Source organism: Ctenocephalides felis, unplaced genomic scaffold, assembly GCF_003426905.1.
Source record: "Ctenocephalides felis isolate EL2017-DRISC unplaced genomic scaffold, ASM342690v1 CF-g0.4_SCAFFOLD_01604, whole genome shotgun sequence".
Lineage (NCBI taxonomy): Eukaryota > Metazoa > Arthropoda > Insecta > Siphonaptera > Pulicidae > Ctenocephalides > Ctenocephalides felis.
Genome location: NW_020537758.1, coordinates 53228549 through 53255254, shown reverse-complemented (window position 1 = coordinate 53255254; position 26706 = coordinate 53228549). Strand labels below are relative to the sequence as shown.

Below are 26706 nucleotides of genomic sequence, written 5' to 3'. Positions count from 1 at the left end.
AGTTTTCGGGCAGCGGTTTCAAAGATGCAGAAAAAAAATCTCCAATAAATGATATTAGGGCTCGCCTGTAGGTAAGTGGCTAGAAAGACTGGACCTGAATCAGGGGTCCCAGGTTTGATCCCCACTTCGAGCAGCCTGTTGTCAGGCAGCAGTGATAACGATTTTCACTTGGAAATATAGATAGCAATATGTTTCCAAGTGAAAACAGCCCTAATACGGTATTGCTGCACCAATTAAATGCATCACTATTACAGTAATTGTAATAATAAAAATTCTGCACATAGAGATAAGACAACTGTTTGGGTTGCCATCTATAATAAAAACAAACGTAGTTTGTAAGATATTAATCACAACAGCTTATAGAACCCATAAGTTCTGATCGCTGTTTAAATAAATTTTAAAAAAATGATATTGAGTGGTTAGAAATTTTTATTGCGTGATATGGAATCCGTGCTATAAAAAACCCAGATATACTACAAATCGCGGCATTCATACCACGTTATATAAGAACCAATATTACAAACAAAAGACATGATGCATTATAAACTATTTTCATTGAATTGAAGATTTCATATAAGAATATTATAAATAGCTTGAAAATGAAAGCTATAGGTTTAACACCTATTTTTGAGAGAAAAAAAAGCAGATCTTCTTTTAGAAAGATCAATGTTCTGTAAAGAGTTCTGACACTTAAAACAGATGTCGTACACTGGTAGTATATAAAAATATCACACTTGAAAGAGACGACAATAATACATATGTTATGGCAAGGCTATGTTATGAAAAATGATCTTAGATAACAGGTTCTTTTTGAACCAGATTCATAACATAAGATTGACTTTACAGTTTATGTATAAAACGCCTGAATGCGTGGCATTTTGGCAGTATTCAATATGATTCAGTAGCATAATGTATGGAAGTTGGAGCGTAACATGGTCCTGTCGTATCGTGCGGCAGAATCGGCATATTAATGTCATTTATAATATCTCGTTGCTGAAACCGTGTTATTAAGGTACAGTATTATCGATGGATTAAATTATTGTTTACATTTAGAACCATTTTCTACCTTATTCAAAATTATTTTCAAATGTTAATTAATTCGTTTTTTAAATCTAATGCGCAAAATACAAATAATCTATATTTCACTATAATTTGTATTACTATGAAAATTGGATTTATGAAATAAGTAAGTATAATAATTGATGTTAGCATCCTGACAATCTTTTCTATATTATTTAGATTACAAAAAATTCAGAAAAGCATATTGATTTTCGGTATTCATTAAGAAGTATTGCTCTCAAGTTTGAAAACCAATTGAGATATATCAATTATTTTTTATATTATAAAATGTATTTCTATAGCAAAACATTACAAATAAACAATTTAACAAATATTTATTCTTAAAAAAATAACTTCCGGTATTAAACAGATTACAAAAGCGTATGTAAAATTCCAGACCCAGATTCTTCGTATTCTTTCTTAGTTATGCACATATTTCCAAATAACGAAAGTGATGCCAGTATTGACCCCCCGATCCAGGCAGAACATGGTCTTTCGCTCGGCGTCACAATCTCGACTTTGACACTGGGAGGCGCCATGCGAGATAAATCACCATGTATTCTGCAATCGAAACCTGAAATGATCGTGCTGCCCCCGGTCAATATAACATTGGCAAATAAATTTCTCCGAATGTCGGTATCGCATTTCGCAACAGAGCTATGCACTAATTCATGCACCCCGTAAGCCTCAACTCCCATTAGGGAAGGGTTGAATAAGGCCTCGGCACATTGGAAACGTTCACAACCTAATTTGATCATATTGCCATCGGGTAGGATGTAAGTAGCCATTAGATCAGAAGTAGATGTCACTTCGCACGCTTTGGGTTTGAGGTAACTCATAGCTTCTTTTAATTCTCGTATTATCTCCTCTTTGTCATGACCAGGAAATTGCATTGTGTGACTCCGAAGCAGATGTCCGAGGTAATGTGTTACATCCCGTCCAGCAAGGTTTTGTCGCATTATGGCGTGCGCTAAAGCGTAACCATCTTGTATTGGTACAACTGAAGTCACACCCTCTCCACAATCCAAAACCAGTCCAGAAGTGCGTGATAATGAATATAAAGTAAGCACGGAAGGTATAGCAACATATAATGCAGGAACATTGAATATATCAAACATCACTTCCGCCATGGTTTCACGGTTTGATTTGGGATTTAGTGGAGCTTCAGTAATCAAAATAGAATGATTTGATGGGTCTACTTTCATTTCATTCAGAAAGATATGTTCCCATATGCATTGCATGTGCTCCCATTCTGTGACAATTCCGTTCTTCATTGGGTATGATATTCGCACATTGGGTCTTTTGGATACGAGATCCTTGCCCACAAAACATGTACTCGACGGCTGATCGACGTCTGATGTAGTTCCGAATGAATGGCCCACGGCGCAGCGACCAGAGATGAAAGGTTGTTCACTGCCTGCAAAACCAGCCCTGCAGAATCCTGTACCATTGTCTAAGACAATTGGGTTCACATCGCCCATATTAACTAGAATTAAGAGTAAATATATATTGAAAAAATATTCACCCTAGATCAAAATTTGTATAAAATATTAAATTCGTAAAAAGTAAGGTTTAATCATTATAATAGTCTGAATAGAAGTAATAGTAGTCACGTTATTATAATTTCATACTAAAATACGAATTGCAGCCCAATTTAAAAGTTACAAATTGTTCAACATCCAGTTCTTCACAAATACACGCCAGTTAGCCAGATTATTTAAGGGGGTTGTTCGGTTTTATTTATTTTTTTTAGATTTTGAGATTTTTTGATATCATGAAAGTAAACACCTTAAAATTATTTAAAAAAAAATCATCTCAATATCTAGTTTTTTGACGAAGCTCCGCGAGCTATTGTATGCCAGCTGCTATCTTTTTCATTATAATACCTCATGTACATGACCTTTTTAATGTGTCAGCATCTTTGAACACCATGGTGTATTTAGTACATTAAATTAAATGGTGTATTTAGTAAATTATATTAAAAACTTTAAATACGTTTTTCTCAAATTGGCTTTTTTTAATGCGGTGCCACAAATTAAAAAAAAAACTACAAGTCGGATTGACTTGCATTTTTTTTAAATTTGTTCACCACTGCAATACCTAGTCCCCCTACCTCAAATAAACTGATAACATTACGTAAAAAAATTTTGCGAAGCTTCTCGCCCCCCAAAAAATGCCTTTTTTAACACTTTTTTTTAAATAGCTGCCATTTTTTCCTTCTTGCTTTTTTTCTTTCATTTTGGTAGGGGGACTGGATTCAAACTTCTTCTTCAACGTAGTTTCTTTTTTTTGTTTTAGGCGATGCGCAACGGATTTATCTGTGGCGCCGAAAAAGAGACCGATTTTGCAAGGCCGCATTTAGCGACCCGCCCCTCCGCCCTGGTTAAAAAATGACAGCGAAAAAAAAGAAAATTTCGTAATATTCTATGACTTTGTAATTTTTGTTGAAAAAAACGCAAACAACGAGCTCCACGATAAATACATTTTGAGAAAAACAAAAACACATACCTTGCATTTTTTGTAGAAAAAAAACGAACAACCCCCTTAAGAAAGAAATGAAAGAAGATTTTGCAGATAATCTAGCCCTGATGAATAAATATTGAAGGCTTGAAATTGTACAATGTTTTATTATGGACTTGCAAACGCATTAACGCATCATATTTCAAAATTTTACTCCTCCGAATATAGATATTGAATGATTTATTTATCATTACTGAATTCAAATATTTGATAATCAAAATCTGCATTAACATTAGCTTGCCACCAGCTCAGGCACGGCAGTGTATTGTTTCATATTTCAATTACCATCATGATAGAGTAATCGTGTAATGCATTCGGTTTGATGCATAACAAAATCAGAATACGAACTATGCCATATCTGTATGTTATTAGTACAATGTTCAGATTATTCGATGATATTACGAACATCTGAATTGTTTGTACACGACATGAAGCTACCATGTATATTTGTGTACCAATCTAGGTCTGATCAGAGCGTTGTGACTCTGTACAAATGTGCGAATTTGTGCTGCCATAAGGAGAATGATTGCGTTGGCAGGATTACAATATTGTGCAGGATCCTATAGCAAATCTACTAACTACTAATTTTGGTAATAATTTAGGCAGATATTATAAAAATCCAAAGTAAACCTATTTATTAATAAATAAATAAATTAGAATAGTTTGGAAAATAAAAAAATATGATAAATATCATGACGTAAGTTTGATTATTAATTTTATTTATTTTGCAAGTCCATTCTAGAAATAAGCAAATTTTTAAAACGCAAAAATCATTTCATAATATTATTCTATTAATGAGATTTATTAAAATATATAAATTACCATGTTCAGTAAGGTAAGGTTACTCAAGTCGTACATCTGCCTCAGTCGTACACCGGCTAAGTTTTGTCCACTTACAAATTATATTGGATACTAAAGAAATATTCGATTGACTAAACATTTACAGTTTGGAGGCTGCCCAACTATGAGACATAGAAGTAATCAAAAAGTAAGTGAAAGTAAGTGAGTTGGCACATTTCTACTAATATTTTGGACAAGTTATGCACCTTTTATGGCAATAGTATGGTTTTGACTTATTTTTTACTATGGTTTATTTATATTACTTATTCGGCAATCGTCAAGATATGTTTAAATGGTAGTATTTGTTAAGGTAATGACAAGAATTTCAACCTTCTGAAAAATGCAACTTTAATTGTACCTGTGTTAAACTCTTTATTGTTCTAGTTTAATAAGGAGTGTTTTATGGATTTTTTTGTTAAATATAAAAAAAATATGGTTAGGTATAATTTTCAAAAGGATTTGCTCAAATTGGATTTGTCCTCATTTGTGAGTAAGGGGCTAGAGCGTCTGGATCTAAATCAGATGTCCCAGGTTCGTACCCGCTTCGAGTAAAAATAGCCCTCGCTATATTATAGGAATTATAATAATAATATTTAACACCCAGAAATGAGGCAACTGTTTAGATTTAGCAACCTGTGAAACAGACGTATTATAAAGTCTAATAAGTTTATAAAACTTAAATTCTGATAGCTGTTCATATATATATATATATATATATATATATATATATATATATATATATATATTATTTTGTAATCACAAATTTAATTTGTTATTTATTGTTTGTGTTAGAGCACTACGTGCTATTTGAAGGTTATCCGAAGTTCTTCCGACCTTGCTGTTAGATTTTGGAATCACGTTTCATGTACAATTATTTAGTATATAAGAAGTAGTTAAGATTTAGTTCAATAAAGAATTTGCAAATTTACGAAGTCCGAGCAGCAAAAAGTTGGTATCGTCGTCAACTCATCATAAGAAGACAGACAAATTAAAATTTATGACATTACCACGATTACAAAAATTATATAATTATAAATACCGAAGGAAATACGAGGTCAACTGAAGTCAAGACAATGGTAAACAGAACAGCTCGTATTGTTTAGTAACCAACAACCCCACAATAACAGTTCAATATATATATATATATATATATATATATATATATATTTAATTTATTTATAATAAGTATTTTCCAGGTATTTTCCGGATCTCGGTCTATAAATCTTCTTAGGTTTGCATAGAAGTGATAACTCACAGAATGCATCAACACAACTAAGACGTCGTAAATAGATCTGCGTGTTTGCTTAAAGAGGCATTTGATTTACGTCCAATGTTGATTTATCATACTATCTGAATTTGGTTTATATATAATCTAGTAAAATACTTCATTATATCAAATTAAAAAAAATAACCATTTAACTAATTACAACAGATACCTGCATGTTAAAGTTAAATTCAAGTCGGTCCAGCCGTTTCGAAGATTACCACAAGCAAACAGATTTTTTTTAAATGTTAATTTGGTCTATATGCCCAATTTATATTAAAAAAACGTCTATTCTATTAATACAAACATACAATTTTATTTTATTTATATGCATAGACTTATATTCCTTTAAGCATTTTTTACAATAAAAAATTTCTTGCCGTGATGGTAAATGAATTCTACAATAAATTGTCCATTCACCGTATTTGAAAAGAGTCAGTCCATTCTAATCAAATAACGTTCCTTCAGATATAAAAGTTACAATACATTCATATTCATGATCCATTTCGTATTCAAACAACTCCATAATTTTAATTAAACCGTAGATTTAATTACTTAAACGCTTTCATAAAAAAAAGTTTTCCAAAGATGAGTGCGCGCTGAAGCAGTCGGAAAAAACTCGTGGCTGTTAGAATACTCTATAGAGAATAAAATAAAGATGACAACTCCAGCCAGTGGCCTTGTTTTAAAAAGACAATGTTCAAATGAAAAAAGCATAATGAATAGAAAAATAGATTGATTATTATTGAAGATGTAATAGCACGCTTATCATAATTGGAAATTGTCGTGAAGCAAAAAAGTTTTCCGATAAATGCTTCCGCTTTTCTAAGAACAAATATTCCCATTATTCAAAAAACAAATATTTGTTATCTATTTTCAATTAAAGTGATATTAAAATTAATATAAATTTCCCGAACTGAAAATTAAATTTTTTTAAAAAAAAATTAAATAATTTTGTAAACTGAAAAATTACGGAACCTATAAAAATGTAAATAAAATTTGTACCTATTATTAAAATTGAAAACTTTTTTATACTTTTTTATCAGGTCTCCGAAACCGGTTGATCTCCTTTCCAAAAAATCATTCTTCATTACGTCAATACAAATAACATGTTTTTTTAAATTTTTGAAAAATTGAACCATTCAATTCGGATGCTCCATTGAAAAAACTTAATTACCATTCTTTGCGCTTTTTGACCCGTATCTTTGAAACGGCGGGACCTACCTTTCCCAACAACTAATAAGCACGTCTCCACTACAATAAAAATCATACTTTTGTGAGTTATTAAAATCGCTTGATCCGTGTTCTCAAAATCGTCCACAAAAATTTGTATCCGAACACACATTTTCTAAGGTATACCAAAATTTTCAAAAACCTTTGAAAGGTAAAAATATATAAAAAATTTCATTTTCAATTTTTTTGAAAATATAACTTACTCTACGGGAAATTAGAAATGATTTTATATTAATATAAATTAGTAAATTAAAGTGTTTGATGAAATAGAAATTTTAAGCAGTCCAGTTTTATTGAAAGAAGACAATTTCGTAGCAAATCAGAAATAAATTCGATATAAACGTGTTAAAATAGAAATTAGGGACACCACAATATCTAGTATCAATAACTAGTATCTATTAATAATCAAATGTAATGTTCCGATCTAGTTTTATGTATTATGCAACTTAAAAGTAAATACTATCTACAATATAATTCTATTTGTTTGTGTGTTTATTCTTGAACTCAAAAATATTATAGTTGACTCCTGATTAACAATCACTAAATGTTTTATTTTTCATAATGTTTTTACGTTTTTCAAAAATGTGCTTTCAATACGAAGATGGCGCATTAGTCCACCTAACACAAAGAAACAAGTCTAGGATCAACTTTTCTCTAGTTATAAGTTTCTAAATCAAACATCATTATTATTAGAATAACAACGTATATAAATTTGTAAACAAATAAAAAAATTGTGTCAAAAGGTGTGGAACGTTTTTATAAAATTAACATAAAATTATTAAGTCTATGGGTGCTAAGAATGACGATGGAACTGTTCATGAAGATAAAGTTGATATAGGTTACGCTCACTTGATCACTGGTGTTTTCCAATTTGAGCAAAATCTCCGGAAAATTACAACCATTATTTCTTTGTATGTATCATGAACTCACATAAAACGATCTAAATGAAACTGGTACCAGTAAGAAATTTGCTACGATTTTAAATTAAAATTCTGAAATAATCTTAAATTCTACTAAGCAAATATGATTACCAACAAATTATTACATATAAACCTTAGTAAGAAATTTTAACTAAAATAGCTAATTGTACCAAATGTTGCACTACATAATTATTGGAAAAAATATAACCAGAATACCACTTATAGCTGTGGTACGACTTGGACAACCTTTGTATAATAAAAGTATATGAACCCTACTGATTGATCTAAATATTACAACTTTGAGTCTGCATACTAACCTCGATATGTGTGATAGATTTGCACGAAACTTATACTACTTTATTTATTATTGCTTATTTTTTAAACGTTATTTTAGTTGATCCACAAATATATTAATTTGAAAAAATCATTGAACTATTATAAAAATATATTTAAAACTTGAATTTATTTTGTTTCAGGATTATTTATGACAAGATGAAATTTGAAAAAATAATGTCATAATTTATTTTTTTCTCATTTGTTTAGAAAAAAAAGGTTCTATTAAAATTACTATATGTAATTAAGATTAAAGATGCGTAATATTATACATAATGTCCTAGTCCTCGATTTCAAGCCAAAACGGAGTGATAGAATTGAACTTAACTGTGCTGAAAAAATTTAGAAAAAAAATATCTCGTTTGGAAATTACAATCTTCGAAGTGCAAACTAGTTCTTTGACAAAATTATGATCATTGTAAAAGACCAACTAAACTAAAACTTTACACTGGCAAAGATATGAGAAATAAGACAATAGTTTATAAAATGTAAATGAATTAATATATTCAGGTAAAAAATAAATTTTACAAGAGGTAAATTAAATTTATAGTTATTCCAATTCTTTATTTAGGTAAAATTTTTGTAAAAATGTGTTAAAGAAATTTGCACATAGCATTGAGTAAATAATGTAGAAAGCTCTTATTTCGGAAAATCCTTTATAATTAAAACTAAAACATTAAAAATGTTTGCTCCCTTGGGGGTAAAAAAAACAGTTGGAAAATTTTAGAAAAAGTAGCAAAGAAACATCTTTTTATATTTAGGCAATAACTGGAAAATTTACTGAACATATTTCGATAGTTGGATACTTGATATGTGTTATGTAATGTGATGTATTTTGTTTGGCTTTTAAAGTATAATTAGTTGTGAAAGTGAAAGAATACTCATATGCTTTTGAGCTTGTACTATATATTGGGATGCTGAATGGGATATTTCACTCAAAAATGCAACTAATACAGCTCAACACAAAGGACAAATGCGTTATTTTCCATTTCGATAACTATAAGTAACATAATCGCATTTAGTACATGTAACTGACAGAAAGTAGAGAATAATAAATAAACTAGTGAGGTGCATGGCATCGTGCCTTAAGCCAAATTGCTAGAACTTTCCGTACCTTGATTAAAAATCTTGGTACGGAACCAAAAAAAAATACAAAAAATGGGTTCACATTATCAAAATCTATAAAATATCTTATAATTTGATGTACATATGTCCAATAAACATTTTTGACCGCCAAATGGCATTCTTTTAACTTATTTTCACTGAGAGTCCATAACCGCTGGACCTGCCTTCCCAAAAAATTAATCAGTTCTTCATCTTGTAGATATAAGTAAAGTCTTTTGAATTATTAAAATCGGATGCTCCGTTCTCTTAAAAACTGAGTTACCGTTTTTGACACTTTTTACCCCGTATCTTTAGTACGCCTAGATCTGCCTTTGCCAAAAAATAATCAGCACGTTTCCTTGTCAATACGAATCGATTTTTTTTTTGAATTATTCAAATCGGTTGATGGGTGTTCCCGAAAACGTTGACGAAAATTTGTATCCGCACACACATACACACACCCATACATACATTTTTTGTAAGGTATGCCAAATATTCAGAAATCTTTGAAACGTAAAGATATATAAAAATTTTCATATACCTACGGAAAGTTAACAATAACTAATTTAATTAACTCACTAATAGTAAGTAGTGAATATTCAATAAATATTAATATTGTGTGTTATAACAAGTATTAAATTTATTTTTGATTGCTTATTGGTTGGTGTTTTAGCACTTGTTTGAGCCTGACAAAAATTTAGCGTTTTCAGCTTTTATCTAATAATTAAAAATAGCCTAAAACTGCTTGAAATTAACGCTATTTCAGACAGAATAAATGGTATGAAATGTGCAATTCTCGTTCCTTTTACCATATGCACCGGAATCGCATAAAAATTTCTTTGTACGACTGTACGCAAATATTCCATTAATTTTGCGCTGACTATTTCTGTACGCTTTGATCGGATGAAGCATTGTTAGCATTTCACAGAGAATGGATCTGAACCAAATGAAATATTGCATTTTTTTCAGTTACGCACACTACAAATACAACATGATATTTTTGCTGATTTAATCACGGTTTACATTTATATGAAACATCTATTTCAAATTCTGTTTTGAGTGCTTTACTGTTAAATTAAACAGTTGTAAAATATATATTTACCAAGCGGATAAATAAGCCCCGTTAAAAATGTATTAATTGAAAAGTTATTAATTAATATTTTTGAAATCATTTTTGGAAATATATTGGTAATATTTATTGTGAATGGTTATTTAGTACTGGAAATACAATGAATCTCATTTTTTGTTAGCTGTTCTAATAAACATTTTGCAAAAAATGTATGATAAAAAAAACACTAGAAATGCATCTTGTGGGTTTTGTTGATTTATTCACTTTTATATTTATATAAAGCCATTTATATTTATTTTACACTTATTACAGTTAATTTGCTGTTTTCTATAGATTTCATAATAGAATAGCAAATAGAAATTATAAAAAGCATTTATTCATCCATGTTTCTATTTCTGACTGATACAATAATATTTCTTATTTCAAATTCATTTTTGCAAGCTATACAAACATCTGTATAAATATTTAATATTGTGAGTTTCACCATAGATTAGTGTAGTAGATTAGCTATCAAAAGCTAGCTATGTGATTTCAATCAGAGGTTTGAGATTCTATAGAATTTTTTCTTTCAGATTTTTGTTACTGACCTACACATATTTGTATAAATATTTAAATTTGTGAGCTCCTCCGTAGATTAGTTGGAGCTAAGTGATTTCAAGTAGAGGTCTCAGATTCTATACCTGCCACGCACAGCCTTATATCAACTAGTAGCAACATCGGTATTGAAAATATATATTACAGCATTATGTTTTCAAGTGAAAAAAGCCCTTGTACGTAATTGCTGCATCAATAAAAAATTCACTATTAAAATAATTATAATAAGAAAGTTCATCAGATGGAAACAGAACGACGGTTTATGTTCCATACAAACAACGTAGTTAACTTGCAAATAAATTAATTAAAAAAAAAACAGAGAAAGCTAATTTTTTTCGGCCCGTGAAATAGTGATCGAGTTATTAAACAGCAAGCAGTAAAACAATAGTAAATAAAACACCTATCTACAATTAGGAATTAACTGAAAATTTTACTTAACATAGTACGATAGTTGTTTGTTTCATACGTGTTATGTATTATGTAGTTCATTTAGACAGAATAATTACTTAAACTTTACTTGACATTTTTGTCCCGCCCCACCCTAAATCTAACGTTGGAAGTTAATATTGTAACCAATACAGTATTGTACTGTCATCAATAAAATTCCGCATTTATTTAGTATAAACTAATTCCCTGCTCAATTCAATATATTTTAATTTGAAAAAATCAGATTGATAAATTCTATTCAAATCAGTTAATCTAATATTTCTGATTAGGAATAAAATGGTTAGGAACATATTTATTCTATTTATGTTTGAGAAGTAATAATCAGAATAATTTGTCATATTATACATTTATTAAAAAAACTATTGATACTTCTGCTGTATAATCTATTGTGTAATAATGCATTACGTGCGGTTTTAATAAATAACCAAAGTACAAGGCCAGAGCACGAATGCGGAAGTGCACATATGTCACGTCCTATACTGAATAAATAGAGTAGTAATTGTCCATCAAATTTAGTGATGTCTTAGGAGAGAGTCTAGTCTAGTGATGTCTTAAGAGAGTATGTCTTAACACGAATTTATGTCAGTTTGTGATTTGAAAGTTTATTAAAGATTGAAATAAAGTGACAGTCAAATTAAATTCAGTGTTTCTATTAGACTTCGCGTATGAGACTCTTTCAGCCTATACCAGCATAAAGGGCTCACGGTTCCGAGGAGATTTCTACCAGTGTTGTTGTTTTATATTATAACTATAAGCTCTGCCCACGACACCAGGAAAGGGTTGGAGGATTTCTCACCCAATTGGAGAAAAGATCTACTGTAGTTACCACTGATCTGGAGTGTGGATCAACCAACATTTGGACCCCAACCCAATTCAACAAACACCCCATATCATTTCAAATCATATAACAAAGACGTTTTTTACAGATAGGTAAAAACCTATTACTCGATGTAATTTATCAAAACTTAAGAACAACCCAATAGTATGTTTAATTATATTCATTATTCAAATTTCTTTAATACTGAATTTTTAATTGAAGTCCCTTTTTTTAAAAAAAAAGCTGTGATCACATAGGTACAAAACTGAGTATCATCTAAATCTAAATGAACTAGCCAATTGCGCAACGGTAAAATGCATTTGAGCACTTTACACGATTTTTATCATCTCTAGTGTCAATTTATTCTTTTATATGTTTAAAACAAATATATGCATTTAAACCCTGCATTGAAACTTGTAAATTGCTTAAAATTTGTTATTTTTATAATTATCGTATGATCTTGTGGTTTAGTATAAAAAGTCCGTGGTACCTAGCTATGAATATTAAAAAAAAATGCGATTTCAGAAAATGCGTAAATATTTACCAACAACCGGATATTCGTCTGAATATGTTCTTACATCTTGTATATCAGAATATATGATCGTCGTATGAAGAGTTATTTATGTAACTGCGGAGTATACTTCCTCAGACACTCCCGAAGTATTTGCCGTGGGGCATACGGAATGACAGATCGGAGTTATAAAAAGTTTTCCTTTATCTTTATACATACGTGCTTAGAGAAAGGAGCTCTGAGAAACATTCTTCTCTCCAGTTTAAGAGAATACGAAAAAACTTACGATATTTGATGAATGCGAAAGAAATTATTTGCCAGCGTCGGGTAGTTTTGGAAATACACTCTGTACTGCTGTAAACAAGATGATATATTGAAGGAGAATCGGCACAGGTTTGGAGAACAGAAGTTTTTGTGTAAAGACTTATCTATATGTAATGTGAATGATGAAAATATAAACTAGTGGTGCGTGGCATAGTGCCTTAAGGCAAATTGTTGGCATTCTCCGCACCAAAATCAAATATTGATCAATAAATAATAACAATTGTTTTAAATATTTTTCAATAAATAATTGTAAATGATATATATTTCATTGCTTATATATTATATACCTTATCAAACAAATCACTTAAGAATGCTTACATTTGCGAGAATGCCGAATGAATCCATCTGCATGTGCCGAATGAATATATCTCCAAATGTATAAATATATCCCCAAAATGTTCAGAAACCTTTAAAACGTAAAGATATACAAAATTTTCATATTCAATTTTTTTGCAATTACTATTACTTACCCTACGGGAAGTAACAAGAATACATAAGTAAACTTCAATATATGCGAAATGATTTTATAGAAGCTACAAGTCTGATTATAAAGCATGTGAATGAACAAAATAGCTTTTGTGATATAGCACTTTTGACATTCAATGTAAACATAAAAATTTCTACAAAATCATGTTATCAAGTCCCATGATAATTTATAGAGTAATTTGAATAGATCTTTAGCCATCAAGAATCATATTATTGTAAAATATACTTAATTAATAATTTATAATATGGTTTCAGTTCAGATAATTATAGTATACGCAAAAATATCAAAAAATTTTTTTGCAAATCTTGACGTTCCAAGGTCATCTCAACTTTAGAAAAAATGTATGTATGTTGTATGAATGTATGTACGGATACAATTTTACGCCGACGTTTTCGAAAGCACGGTTCAACCAATTTCAATAATTAAAGAGATTGATTTTTTCAATAACAAGTTAAATAAAATCTGATATATCTACTGGTTCTTACCTCAAGCTGCATGAATGTCAGCATTTCTTTGCAGAATTGCACAGAGTCAACCTTTTCATACACACACACATTTTATTTTACGCGAAATTATACAAATTTGATTTAATTTGCACTTTTGTTTTAATAATTAATTTATTTACGCGAATTGTATTACTTGTACTACACTCACTTATATTTTATTGAGTGCTTGTACTACACTCACTTATATTTTAGCAAGTCTTTTTTATTAGGCTGAAAGGAATTTGTAGATTAGTGAGGGTACGGTCACAATTTTGCCTATACAAATATACAAAGAAATATCAATTATATAATTATCAGACAATCTTTTAACTACAATCTAGTAAACTGTTTAAAAAAAATTGATAACTTAAAACAAAAATATTTAAAAAAACTGTTTTAATTTATATCCTTTTGTGATTACCAATAAATAGACAATTAATCAATAAATCAGTATTATGGTTTGCAAACGAGGAGTTTTTACTTAAGCTTTTTTAACTGATTTATGTGTAAAAAAATATGCTTATCGACAAATTACAGTAATTTCCCAATTAGTAAAAAATACTAGATTAGAATATTTGTAAAAAAAAACCTGCAACACTTGATTAATAAGAATGGGGTCAACAAAATTCGAAAAATATTGATAAACGTCGATAAATAATGATGAAGCTCAAAAATATCTTAAGAATTCGATAAAAGTCAATTTTTGTGAATTCACAACGCGACGTGTGACCGTACCCTTAGAAATCATGCCTAGAAATGAAAATTCACTAACCTTTGTTTAAAACCACCGATTCTTCTGGAACATCGCGATTACCAATTTGTTGTCTGAAAAATAGAGAAAATATTGATAATTTTTAAATAAATTATGAATAATTGATTTATGCTCATAAAATCTGGGCATTACCTCGTGATTTCCAGAAGAGAGCTGAACAAGAACCAGGAAACGCGAACAAAACACTACCACTGCACTAGATAACTATAAATACTAAAAATTATATAAACAATAAAAATTAGGAAAAAAAACGATCACTACAAATTGAAACCATGCAAATTATTTGACCACAAGTGAATATTTGTCTCTTTAAGAATGCTGTTCATCATTCGATGAATATGAAACTTTGAATTAGTTTTTTTTTATAATGATATTCTTCAGATCATCAAAATTATTACCAGTAACAAGATACACAGAGAACCGTTTCACAATTATGTTAAGGCAAAACAAAACACTATTTTGGTGTACAAAACGACCCGAACAATCCAATTACGTTCTTCAATCACCATTTTTTGTCCTTGCACTTTTCACTTGTTTTGGGTAGCAACATCTATACTTTTTTATTTCTGTATATTGCAGGACATTGCGTAGATTTTCCTTTAATGGGTGTTTTTAAGGAGCTCTGCTCTCAGAATTGGATTTTTTTCTGAAAATAAATAAATTAATTAAAAAAATACGTTTTATAAATATATATATATATATATATATATATATATATATATCTTTATATGTTCTTGGGCATGCATCCAGTAATTAAAAACAGTTTTATTGAAGGAAAATGTTTTTATTATGAAAACATTTGTTTCGAGTCTTGATTTGACCCATCTTAAGTGCATACAAATAAATTGAAAAAAAAACACGAAAATTGCACGAAAAAATTATGAAACACAAATTGATAAACGTCCAGTTATGACAAATTTTAAATGACTGTAAAATAAAGTTTAGACTACCCCAGTGTGACAAATTTTTCTTCATTATTCAACACTCTAACAAAGTTATATAAATAAGAATTTCAATTTGTTATTGTGGTTTTTTTGTTTTTCAGAAGTGTAATTCTTAATTTCAAATATATTTTTATCAATGGTTTGAAAATCTGAAAATATGTTGTGTTATAAATACTTAGGCTTTCATCTGGCTTGTACAGGAGCGTCACTTCTGCGGAAAACACTCTGGTGGAAAAGGTTAATAATGAGGCCAGTGTTGGCTAAACTATTCAATGTTTTTTTAAAATTTTAAGACTTCTAATAAATCTAATTTGGATATTAATGCAATAATATCAGAATATTGAGCTTTTGTATATCATTAATTAATATTGACTTATTACACATTTTAGCTACTCTTCTAACTATCTCTTAACAATTTGTTTATACATTTTTTATTTGGTTTCAGGCATAATATTGATTAAATAATTCTACTACATTCTCATATTTTTTATTCTTTGTCTTTTTGAACTACTTAGTTTTCAACGCTAAGATTTCACTTACCAATAAATTTTTATAATCTTTAATTTTAAACTTACCACAGCTATTTTATTTAATATGACGAAAGAATGGTGAAAGCGATAAAACAATTTGACTATAAAATCAAGTTTTGTAGGCACTAAACTAAGAAAACATAAAAGATCCATCTATCTATGTTATGCAAAAGCTCTTGATATATAACATAGTAAAATTTTCAGTGCATATAGATAAATTGAACGATATAATGCTAAATCAGCATGTTACGTCTGAAACCATTTCATTTGAATAAATAGCAATTCAGAAGATTTCTCGTCGTAATAACGTTTAAATGTTCCCAGACACAATGCGATTGTCGTATAGTCCATTCATCAGACGGTAATGCGGTCAGCTGATGGCAAACACCTCACACACACGCAAGGGGTATAAATACAAAATAATAAGAACTCTGAAGGAAATTTTCTTAATTTACTTTTTGCCTCGAATAAATATCTATAAATAAAACTGAAGTATTTAATTAAAACTACTAGTGCATGGCAACAGTCATCATGCCTCAAGCCAAATTGCTATAACTTCCTGTACCGTAATTTAATATTTTCAAAAACTTTAACATTTTTTTTAAATTTTTAAAAAAATTGACTTGTTTGAAAAATTTAGAAGTTTCTTGAAAACTTGGAAATTCATTCGAAGTCGAAAATTTTGCAAATATTAAACATTATAACACGTAGAAATGTAGACAAATATTGTACTTATTAAAATCTCTATAAAAAACCTGATCATTTGAGGTGCATATGTGTAATGATCATTTTTCGAAAGTTAATTTCTAACAATTTAACTGTTATTACTTCATCAACAACACAATTTTGTTTTCCAAATAAATTGACAGTCTTAAATCAGATTAGACTTTTCAAAAAAGACATATGTGGTATAATAGGTTTGCTCGATGTTTACTAAAAATTTATTCGTATATTTGTTCAGCATCCACTATTTCACCTCCTGAATCATTTTTTGTAAAAGTCATTTAATATAATTAATAAGAGGAAAGTTGTGAAAATTTCTCAGAATCAAAACAAAACCGACCTTACTATTCTTTCCATACCAGCCTATGTAATTTCATGTATCTCATGTTATATAATGACAAACTATCAGTATTGGTAAATGAAAACAATCATAACAAAAGTTTTATTTTATTATTAGTGAACAGTGAATTCTTAAATGTTTGCTTACAGAAGATTGTTGGCTTCTTATTTTATTAAAACCTATTTTCATATGGTATAGACTTTTGTTTAATAGTTGTTTGAGAAAAGTTCTGAGAATATTATTAACTTCCCGTAGGGTATGTTATAGTAATCGCAAAATAATCGAAATTGAAAATTTACGAATACTTTCACGTTTTGAAGGTTTTTGAACAATTTGGCATGCCTTAGAAAAAATGGATGTGCATGTTTAAATACAATTTTTAACTTCCCGAAGGAGAAGTTTATGTTTTCATCAAAAAATCCGAATTGCTAATTTTATGTTTTCTCGACGTTTCAAGCCACTCTGAATCGAATGAGACCAACTTTGGAAAAAGTATGTGTGTGTGTGTGTGTGTATGTGTGTGTGTATGTGTTTTTTTTTTTTTTTTTTTGTATAGCGAAGGAAATGCTTTCATGCATCCCAGACCGGTCTTCTGTCTGGGTATGTCGGACTCGATACCGCCCTGGTATAATACCGACTAAAACCTCCGCTTTGCCCCTGCCTCTGGTCCCCACGGAAACCGCCGCTAGGCATTACTTCGTGGGGGGAGGATCTAGAATGTTACAATTCTTAACTTGTTATAAACAATGTTATAAATCATAAACATTTTACTTATCTTTTAAATGGGCGAAGTCCCATTCGCCCTTTCTCTCTCTATAGAACGCAGGTCCATTAAAACGTCTCTCGCAAATCTGTCTATGGCGTTCCAAGCAGCTTCACTTGTCAGCATCACTTCAACAACATTACCTGGGGTAATTGTGCGTCTCAATGTCTCCTCCACATCATCCCGTAGAGCACCAAATCGCGGGCACACGAAGAACACGTGCTCAGCATCTTCGATTTCGCCCAAACAATATGGGCAATCCGGCGAGCTATCGTGCTTGAATCGGTGTAGGTAGGCTCGAAAACAGCCATGCCCCGATAGCATTTGCGTAGTATAATAGTTTACTTCGCCGTGCTTGCGACTTAGCCAGACTTTGATGTTAGGAATGAGACGATGCGTCCATCTGCCCTTTACAGCGACATCCCACAGTCGCTGCCATCGGTCAATGCTGTTCTGCCGTTCTTCTAATCTTAACTTTTCAGTACACAGTTGTTGATGTCTTCTATGGTAAATTGTCCGTCTTTCCTCTGCTAAGACTAAGAGAGGCACAGTTCCTGAAATGACGCACACTGCTTCCGCCGATATTGTGCGAAATGCGCAAGCAATTCTTATAGCACTGAGACGGTATAAGGGCCCTGCCATTCTCCTCGATTTTTGAGATTTAAGAGCATCACCCCATATGGAGATACCATATGTCAGCACTGAAGTAATAACTGACGATAGTAATATCCTTCTGGTTTGTTTAGGACCTCCAATATTAGGCATCAGTCGAGCAAGTTTCGTCCTAACTATTGACGCCTTAGCACTAACGTGTTCCACCTGTTGATTGAAATTCAAACGAGCATCAAGCATTACGCCAAGGTAACAGATGTGAGGTTTTGACGTGATCTCAAGATTTCCTATCTTTAGCTTGATGGTCTCAATTCTTTTCCTACTAGTGATAAGAACAGCTTCACTTTTTTGTTGTGCTAATTGGAGATTCATTGTTCCCATCCACCGATTAATTTTTCTGAATGTAATATCGAATAGGCTTACGATGTCATCAATTTGTTTGGAGACAACCACTATGGCAACATCGTCTGCATATGCTACTAGTTTCACACATTCTGGAAACTCTAGTCTCAAAAGGCCATCATACATAATATTCCACAGCAAAGGGCCTAGAACAGAGCCCTGCGGCACACCTCCTGTTATATTATATTCTTCTGTACCATCGCGTGAATGGTACATTAGAATTCTGTCTGTAAAGTAGCTTGCGACTATATTGCATAGGTATGCTGGCACGTTCTTGTCACGGAGTGCATTCATAATGCAATCCCAGTTTGCAGAATTAAAAGCATTTTTTATATCCAATGTAGCTACAAGGCAGTACTTTTTGGAACCCCCCTTCCATCTGGTTCCAGCAATTGCCTCCTTGGCGGTATTAACTACCAAGTTTATAGCATCGATAGTTGATCGCCCTTTGCGAAAACCATACTGATTGTTTGCTAGGATTGGATCAACTACTGCATCTATTCTTTGGTGAATTATTCTTTCAAAAATTTTACCCGCTGTATCCAGCATGCATATTGGACGATAGGATGATGGTTCATCTGGTGGTTTTTTTTCCTTTGGGAATAAGCACTAGTCTTTGCTGTTTCCATTTTCGTGGAAAAACCCCTTCTTTCAGGCATGTATTATATGCATTAAGAAACATTGTCGGAGATGTCATAATTGATGTTTTCAAGGCAATATTAGGAATTCCATCTAATCCCGGTGCCTTGCTATTACCAACGCGATGACAAGCTTCCATCAGTTCTTGCAGTGTTATAAGTGGAATATTATTCTGTTCTACATGTGTTACCTGGTAGTTCAAATTAGGTTGTCGTGGAAACAAAGTAGTTACTATTTTATTCAATAGTCGTGAGCAAGTTGGTGAAGGTATTGGCTGGCTTTTGAGGCGAGACATTACAGTCTTATAAGGTCTTCCCCATGGATTTTCCTCGACTTCATCCAAAAGTTCTTTCCAGCACCTAACTTTACTATCTTTGATAGCTTTATTTAGTTGTCTACGTGCTTGTTTATATTCCACTACCAGTTGTGCAGAATTACTGAGACTAAATCCACGCTGAGAGATCCTTCTTTTCTTTAGGCACTCTTTACGAAGAGAGCTGATTTCTTCAGTCCACCAGTGCACAGATTGTCTTTGATTTATGCCATGTTTACGAGTCATACTGATATCACAGGCTTCGGTTATTCTCTCCATCAGCTCTCTAGTATGCTCATCTGCGTGTTCTGAAATTATAGGTTTGCAATTTAAGGCAACTCTCATGGCGCTTTCATCAAAAGATTTTATTTTCCACCCAATGGCTTTAGATATTTTCGCATGTCTTCTAATGTTTCTATCTGTTGATATTCCCAGATGATTGCATTGTGGTCACTAGCAGTGTAGATATCTAATACCTCCCAATTGCAAATTCCTCTGACGAGGCTATTGCTAACAAAAGTAAGGTCTATTATTGAGCTTGCACTGCCCTTTTCAAAGGTTGGTTTATCACCACTATTAAGTAAAACCACGTCAAGTGCATTGAAGGCCTCCAAAAGTGCTTTACCTCTTGCATTAGTCTTCCTACTTCCCCAGTCTACCGCCCATGCGTTAAAGTCACCGGCTATCGCTACGGGGTGGTGTCGTTTTGCATCCTCCACAAGACGATCTAAAAAATCGACAAAATCTGGCAAAGAAAGACTAGGTGGAGCGTAACAGCTGTATAAATGTATGCCATCTAATGATGCTGCGACAAATCCTGCGTTGCTATTGTTAACAACATTTTGGAAACAAAACTTGCCACAGGACCAAATAACGGCTTTGGTGGTACTGTCCGTTTCCCATGGCCAATCAGTTAGATGTTTGTAAGGTTCTGATAAGAGGGCAACATCAATTTTTATATCTCTTACCGTCTGCATAAGCAAGTCGTGTGCAGCCTCACAATGATTCATGTTTAGCTGTATTATCTTCATGCTTTTGCGTTCATTATTTTCTCTATGGCCTCCCTATATAGAGGACATCTGTGAGTGCCGGCATGATGTGCTACATTTTCAGAGTTTCCATTTTCAGCGCATAGTGCACATTTTGCTGCATTTATACAGTTGGCTATTTTGTGACCATCTTGTCCACATCTAAAGCATAGATTGGTCCGATTCACTTCGCTCTTGCACTGTGATCCATAATGTCCGAATAGCCAGCATTTAAAACATCGAATTGGTTTCTTGATGATTTTAATTTGACAGTTGACCCATCCAATTCGTATTTTGCTACTTGCTTTGAGCAGATCGTGTACAACTGCCGCTGGAAGAGCTACAGTAGCAATCTGGGTACCTCTATATGCCTTACGAAGCCTAATTTCTTCTGCTGGTGTGTTGCAGGCTCCCCCGGTTGCTTTTTGTAGTGCTATCTGGATATCAATTTTGAGGTTTCATCATCAATATCCCTTATTTCTATAGTTTCTTGGTGCCCCTTATAAATAACTTCGGCCTCATCCTTTAACACACCTGCGATAATCTGTTGCAGTCCTTGGCCTTTGTCCTCACTTTTCTTAGAAATAGTTATCAACAAGTCTCCATTTCTGGTTTTGTTTATTTTCTCTACTGTCGTATTTACCTTGTCATCAGGGACATCATGTTTGATGCGACGTAATATTTCGGAATAATTAACTTTTTCGGTCGGCCGGATTAATAAGGCATTTGGTTTTGGAAAAATTCTATGATTTTTTATCATTTTATGGTTAGAGTCCTGTTCTGACAGATGTAACCTTGCTTCCTTTTTTTTCTGTTTTCTCGGCTGAAATTTATGCCAGTCATTTACCTCGATTTTTTCTTCATTACATATTTCTATGATCGTCTGACGTCTTGGCAAACCATTTTTCTCATTAACCTGATTATTGCTTATATGTTGTGAGTTTCGGTTTCTTGTGGCTTTGCTTGTGTCCTGCCGTACACTTTTTTCTATAGGGGCTGTCTCACAACATTGCACTTCATTTATCATAACTTCCGTATCATCCGTGGTTCGGCCTTTTTCCTCTAACAATTGGTTGTCTAAATCAATAAATCTTTTAATTACGGCCGCTATGTTGCCTGTTTTTATTTTCACCTCTTTATGTATGTTTGACTTTGATTTGACAATCATATGCAGTTCATTTATCAGATTCTCAAGGCACTTCAATGACTCATTCCGTTGTAAAATGACATTTTCCGGAATTATATGTGACAGTTCAGCCACTGGTTCTACTTTACTAGTCATACCGTCGCATGAGCTGGTCAGCGGGTTTCGGGCTATATCTGATATACCTGAACATAGCGTTGTGTTCAAATTATTGTGTGATTTATTGATTACATCACCAGCATTGTTTGACACTATGTCCCCACTAATGGGGATCATTTTAACAAAAATTCTACCTGCACCCAGAGGCGAGGATCACTCAGCTCACTAACTTATTAGTAACTTATTAAAACTGATGGAACTAATTATAAATTTTGTACGACAAAATAACAAATTTCTGACGTGAGAAAATTTTCGTTTTTTGTGTGTGTATGTGTGTGTGTGCGTGTATGTGAACAGATTTTTTGCCGTAAATCGACGTTTTCTCGAAAACGGCTGGGCCGATTTCAAAAATTTAAAAGCCATTCGATGTATCTCGATGAGGACTATTGTTTGTTAATTTTGTACGACGATCGGCCAAGCCGTTTCTTTATAAATTGCAGAAAAGTGAAAAATTTTTCGTCTACGTTTTAGCCCGCAATTCTGAATCGATTTCGAAAATTCAAAAACTGTTCGAAAGATATTGGGAATCGTGCTGATTAGTTTTTGGTAGAGATCGGCCGGGCCGTTTCCTTGTAATAAAGTTTTTAAAAAAAAAATTTCGACGATTTTTATGATTATTTTTTTGACGGTAGATACCATAGTCTTCTAGATCATACTAAAATATTACGGCCCTACGACAACTGGTTCAGCTTTAAAAATTCGTCAAAGTTTGCAAAAATCAGTATGGTCTTTTTGGCATTTGTCAAAATTAGACTTTTGATCGACGTTTTCTCAAAAACGCCTGAACCGATTTTAGAAATTTAAAAGCCATTTGATGTATTTCGGTAAGGACTATCGTTTGTCAGTTTTGTGCAACGATCTGACAAGCCGTTTCTTTGTAATTCGAAAAAAAAGTGTTAAACTTTTCGTCGACATTCAAGCTCATCCTACCGAACCGATTTTAAAAAATCAAAAACTGTTCGAAAGATATTAGTTGGGAATGGTACTGATTCATTTTAGGTGAAAATCTACCGAGCCGTTTTCTTGTAATTAACTGTTGAAAAAAATTGTTAAATTTTCGTCGACATTCAAGCTCATCCTACCGAACCGATTTTAAAATATCAAAAACTGTTCGAAAGATATTAGTTGGCAATGGTACTGATTAGTTTTAGGTGAAAATCTACCGAGCCGTTTTCTTGTAATTAACTATTGAAAAAAAAATTAAGCCGATTTTTATAAAACTTTTTTTGGCGATATACATCATGGTCTTATAGAATTTACTGTAATATTACGGCCTTAAGACAAATAGTTTAATTTTAAAAATTCGTCAAACTTTGCTAAAATTATTATCGTTTTTTTTAAAGTAGGTTTGATAAAGTATATTATTTAAACATTTTTTTTTTGATTAAGTCGATTATTTACACATATCGGGAAGTTCATGTAACTTGCCTCAAGGCTAAATACCAAACCAACTAGTTCGTTCACAATTTCGGGCGCACGAATTAACCGATTTGAATGATTCAAAAACATTCGATTCCTATTGATGATTTATATTTGGTAGCGACAGGTCCAGTCGAAGATACGTAAAAAGTGCCAAAAGCGAGAAGCTCCGTTCTCCCAAAATTCAATTTTTGAAAGAACGGAGTACCAGATTTTAATGATTTGAACACCATGTTACTTGTATTGACTAAATAAAGAATTGATGATTTTTTTGGTATGGTAGGTCTAGCGGTTTTGGAGATACAGAAGAAAAGTAAAAAAAAAGATATTTGGCGGTAAAAAATGATCATTACACAAATGCACATCAAATTATCAGATATTTTATGAAAATTTTAATAATACGTATAAATTTTGTTTACATTTCTATTTCACGTAACATCGTCTGTCCGTTAGAGGGCGACGCGGCGCTTACGCGCATCAATTTTTCGTCTCTATGTATTGTATGTAAATTGTACAAAAAGCTAAAGGTACAATTGCTTTAAAAAAAAGTTCAAAATTTCCAGAATATTTCAAAATAAAAAAAATCCAAAAAGTCTTTTTTCAAAAGTTAAAATTTCCCAAAAATCTAATTTTTTCAAAGTTTAAAAAAATTGAATCTTTTTTAAAAGAAATAATTTTCGGTACGGGAAGTACCAGCAATTTGCCTTAAAAGGCACGATGCCCCGCACCACTAGTTTCGTGTATCTCAAAACATTTACTATAGCTAATATTTATATAAGAAAATGATAATTGAAAATTTTATTACGAATCAACAATATACTCTCAGACTATTATCAGAGAACAATACCCACCTCCCTCAGCCATCGTGTGTCTCGTTGCACGTCTGGGTGGTTTTGTTGCTTTTCTCGTCAAGTTTAGTCCAGGCTCGGTGTCGTAATCGCGGTTGTCTCATTTCGCGGCATTTCGCTGTCAACCCTAACTGGCACGATGAAAAGTCTCGCCTCGGGGGACACATCACACGCCGGACAGGGCTCGGAATCCGCACTCATTATCTCGACCGCTATAATCAAATCACGCGTCCATGTAAGACGTACTAATATTACATATGGCACAAGCTAATTTGGGAACGACATTGTTTCTCAAACTACGAAGAACTTTCATATTGTACACTAATTTCCTTCTGTAGAACTAATGAATTATTCAACTTATTGCTCATCAACAGCCTATAATTTTTTTCAACCATAAAAAATGCGAGTATTCTGATTAGTAATAATGTAATTTAGTTGGATCACATTGCTGTTACTATTCCTAACAATATTGTGGCGGCAAGTGATATTGCTGCCTGAAATACTACCAATCCTAAAATACACTATCCATACCCTTAATCTACGTAAAAGTTCTTGGGGTCCAAAATTGGATAGTTTCTTCAGGTTCAGCCAGCAAGTCTCGAACAAGTCATAGGTATACGTAATGTGTGTTGTGCCACAAGGCAGGTCCACCTTAAGGCCAGATGGTATATTACCAACTGCAGTTTTTCCGATTTTTTAAATATATAGCCCACAGATTAGTTGCAAGAGGACTTAAGAATACAATTATTATACATTATGGATAACAATTAATGTACAATATGGAAAAATCACAACATATAGTAAAATATAAAATGTACTTAACACAATTACATAATACAGAATGTAATAATATTTTAATTACACAGAATAAGATGTAATAATAAAAGATATTTGAAAAGAAGATAAAAAGATTAACTTGAGCAGATTAAGATTATTTGATGAAGCGGGGTGTTATGTATATCTATATTATTAATTAAGTTAAAGTTAGAGGACATAAGTAGAATAGGCCAATTTAAGAGAGAATTAGATTTAGAATGACGATAATTGAAAAGCAATTGTGAACGCGAAGATAGACTAGGAACATTAAAGAACAGTTGGTTAAGAATTAGAAGACAGTCTATAGCATTATTGCAAAGTTCAAATATGAACATAACAATACAAATAAATCGACGTGTGGCAAGAGAAGGTATACCAACAAAGTGTTGTAGTCAAAGCCAAAGTTCAGGGTAAATTATAACGTTTATCTTTATTATATTTCAGAAATTTTCGCTGAATCTTCTCTATCGCATCAGAGTTGTTGATTTGATGAGGATACCAAATGATCGAACCATATTCTAATTTGGAACGTACATTAGAATAGTACATGTAAAGAAGTGCATTATTTGAATTAAATTCTTTGCACTTCATTAATATCATTAATATCATTCAAAGATTTATGTGCTCTATCACAAATATCAGCTATATGATCCGTAAAAGACGAACCAGAGTCAAGTAAAACTCCCAAGTCCGATATTTTACTACATCTATCAATGCAGGTGTTACAGATTTTATATTCAAAATGTATTGGAACCAGGTTATATAAAGAACAAAGAATACGTATAATTTATTTTTGAGATTTATTAAAAAGTATAATCTTGGTTTTAATCGATAGCTAGAGCCAGAAAATTGCCGGTATTTTAGAGGTTGAACAGGATGCCAATGTAATCTCTACATATTGGAAAAGCAATGCTGAAATATATATTGCATAGTTGCATCACAGCCCAAAAGGGGCCTTTGAACCTAGTAACTCTAGTAAGCATAATCTAAGCTTTATTCACTTAAGATACGTAGATGCTTATTAGGAATAAGTAATATGGAATAGCAAGAGCCTGAAGTAATATTTTTTATTATTGATAATAGCTTGCTCATAAATAAAAAAAAGATTTGTACCCTTTCGTTTAATTTCATAGTTTTATATCTTGAATGCAGCAATGTTTACAGTTTTAGACTGAGAAAACCTTAACTTGCTCACAGCTAACAGCTTTAGGGATTAGGTACAACAGTAAATATAGTTAATAGTTGTA

The 26706-nt window shown here is 31.9% G+C and overlaps 1 protein-coding gene across 1 annotated transcript; it reads right to left on the bottom strand.

The window, feature by feature from the left end:
- Positions 1–1430: 1430 nt before the first annotated feature.
- Positions 1431–2540, bottom strand: LOC113373948 (actin-like). The gene has a single exon (XM_026614211.1). The coding sequence runs from the start codon at positions 2538–2540 to the stop codon at positions 1431–1433; it is 1110 nt and encodes a 369-aa protein (XP_026469996.1).
- Positions 2541–26706: the final 24166 nt, after the last annotated feature.

What these genes read in the sequence shown, in the direction of transcription:
- LOC113373948 (XM_026614211.1), bottom strand. Translation starts at nt 2,540, where the DNA reads ATGGGCGATGTGAACCCAATTGTCTTAGACAATGGTACAGGATTCTGC.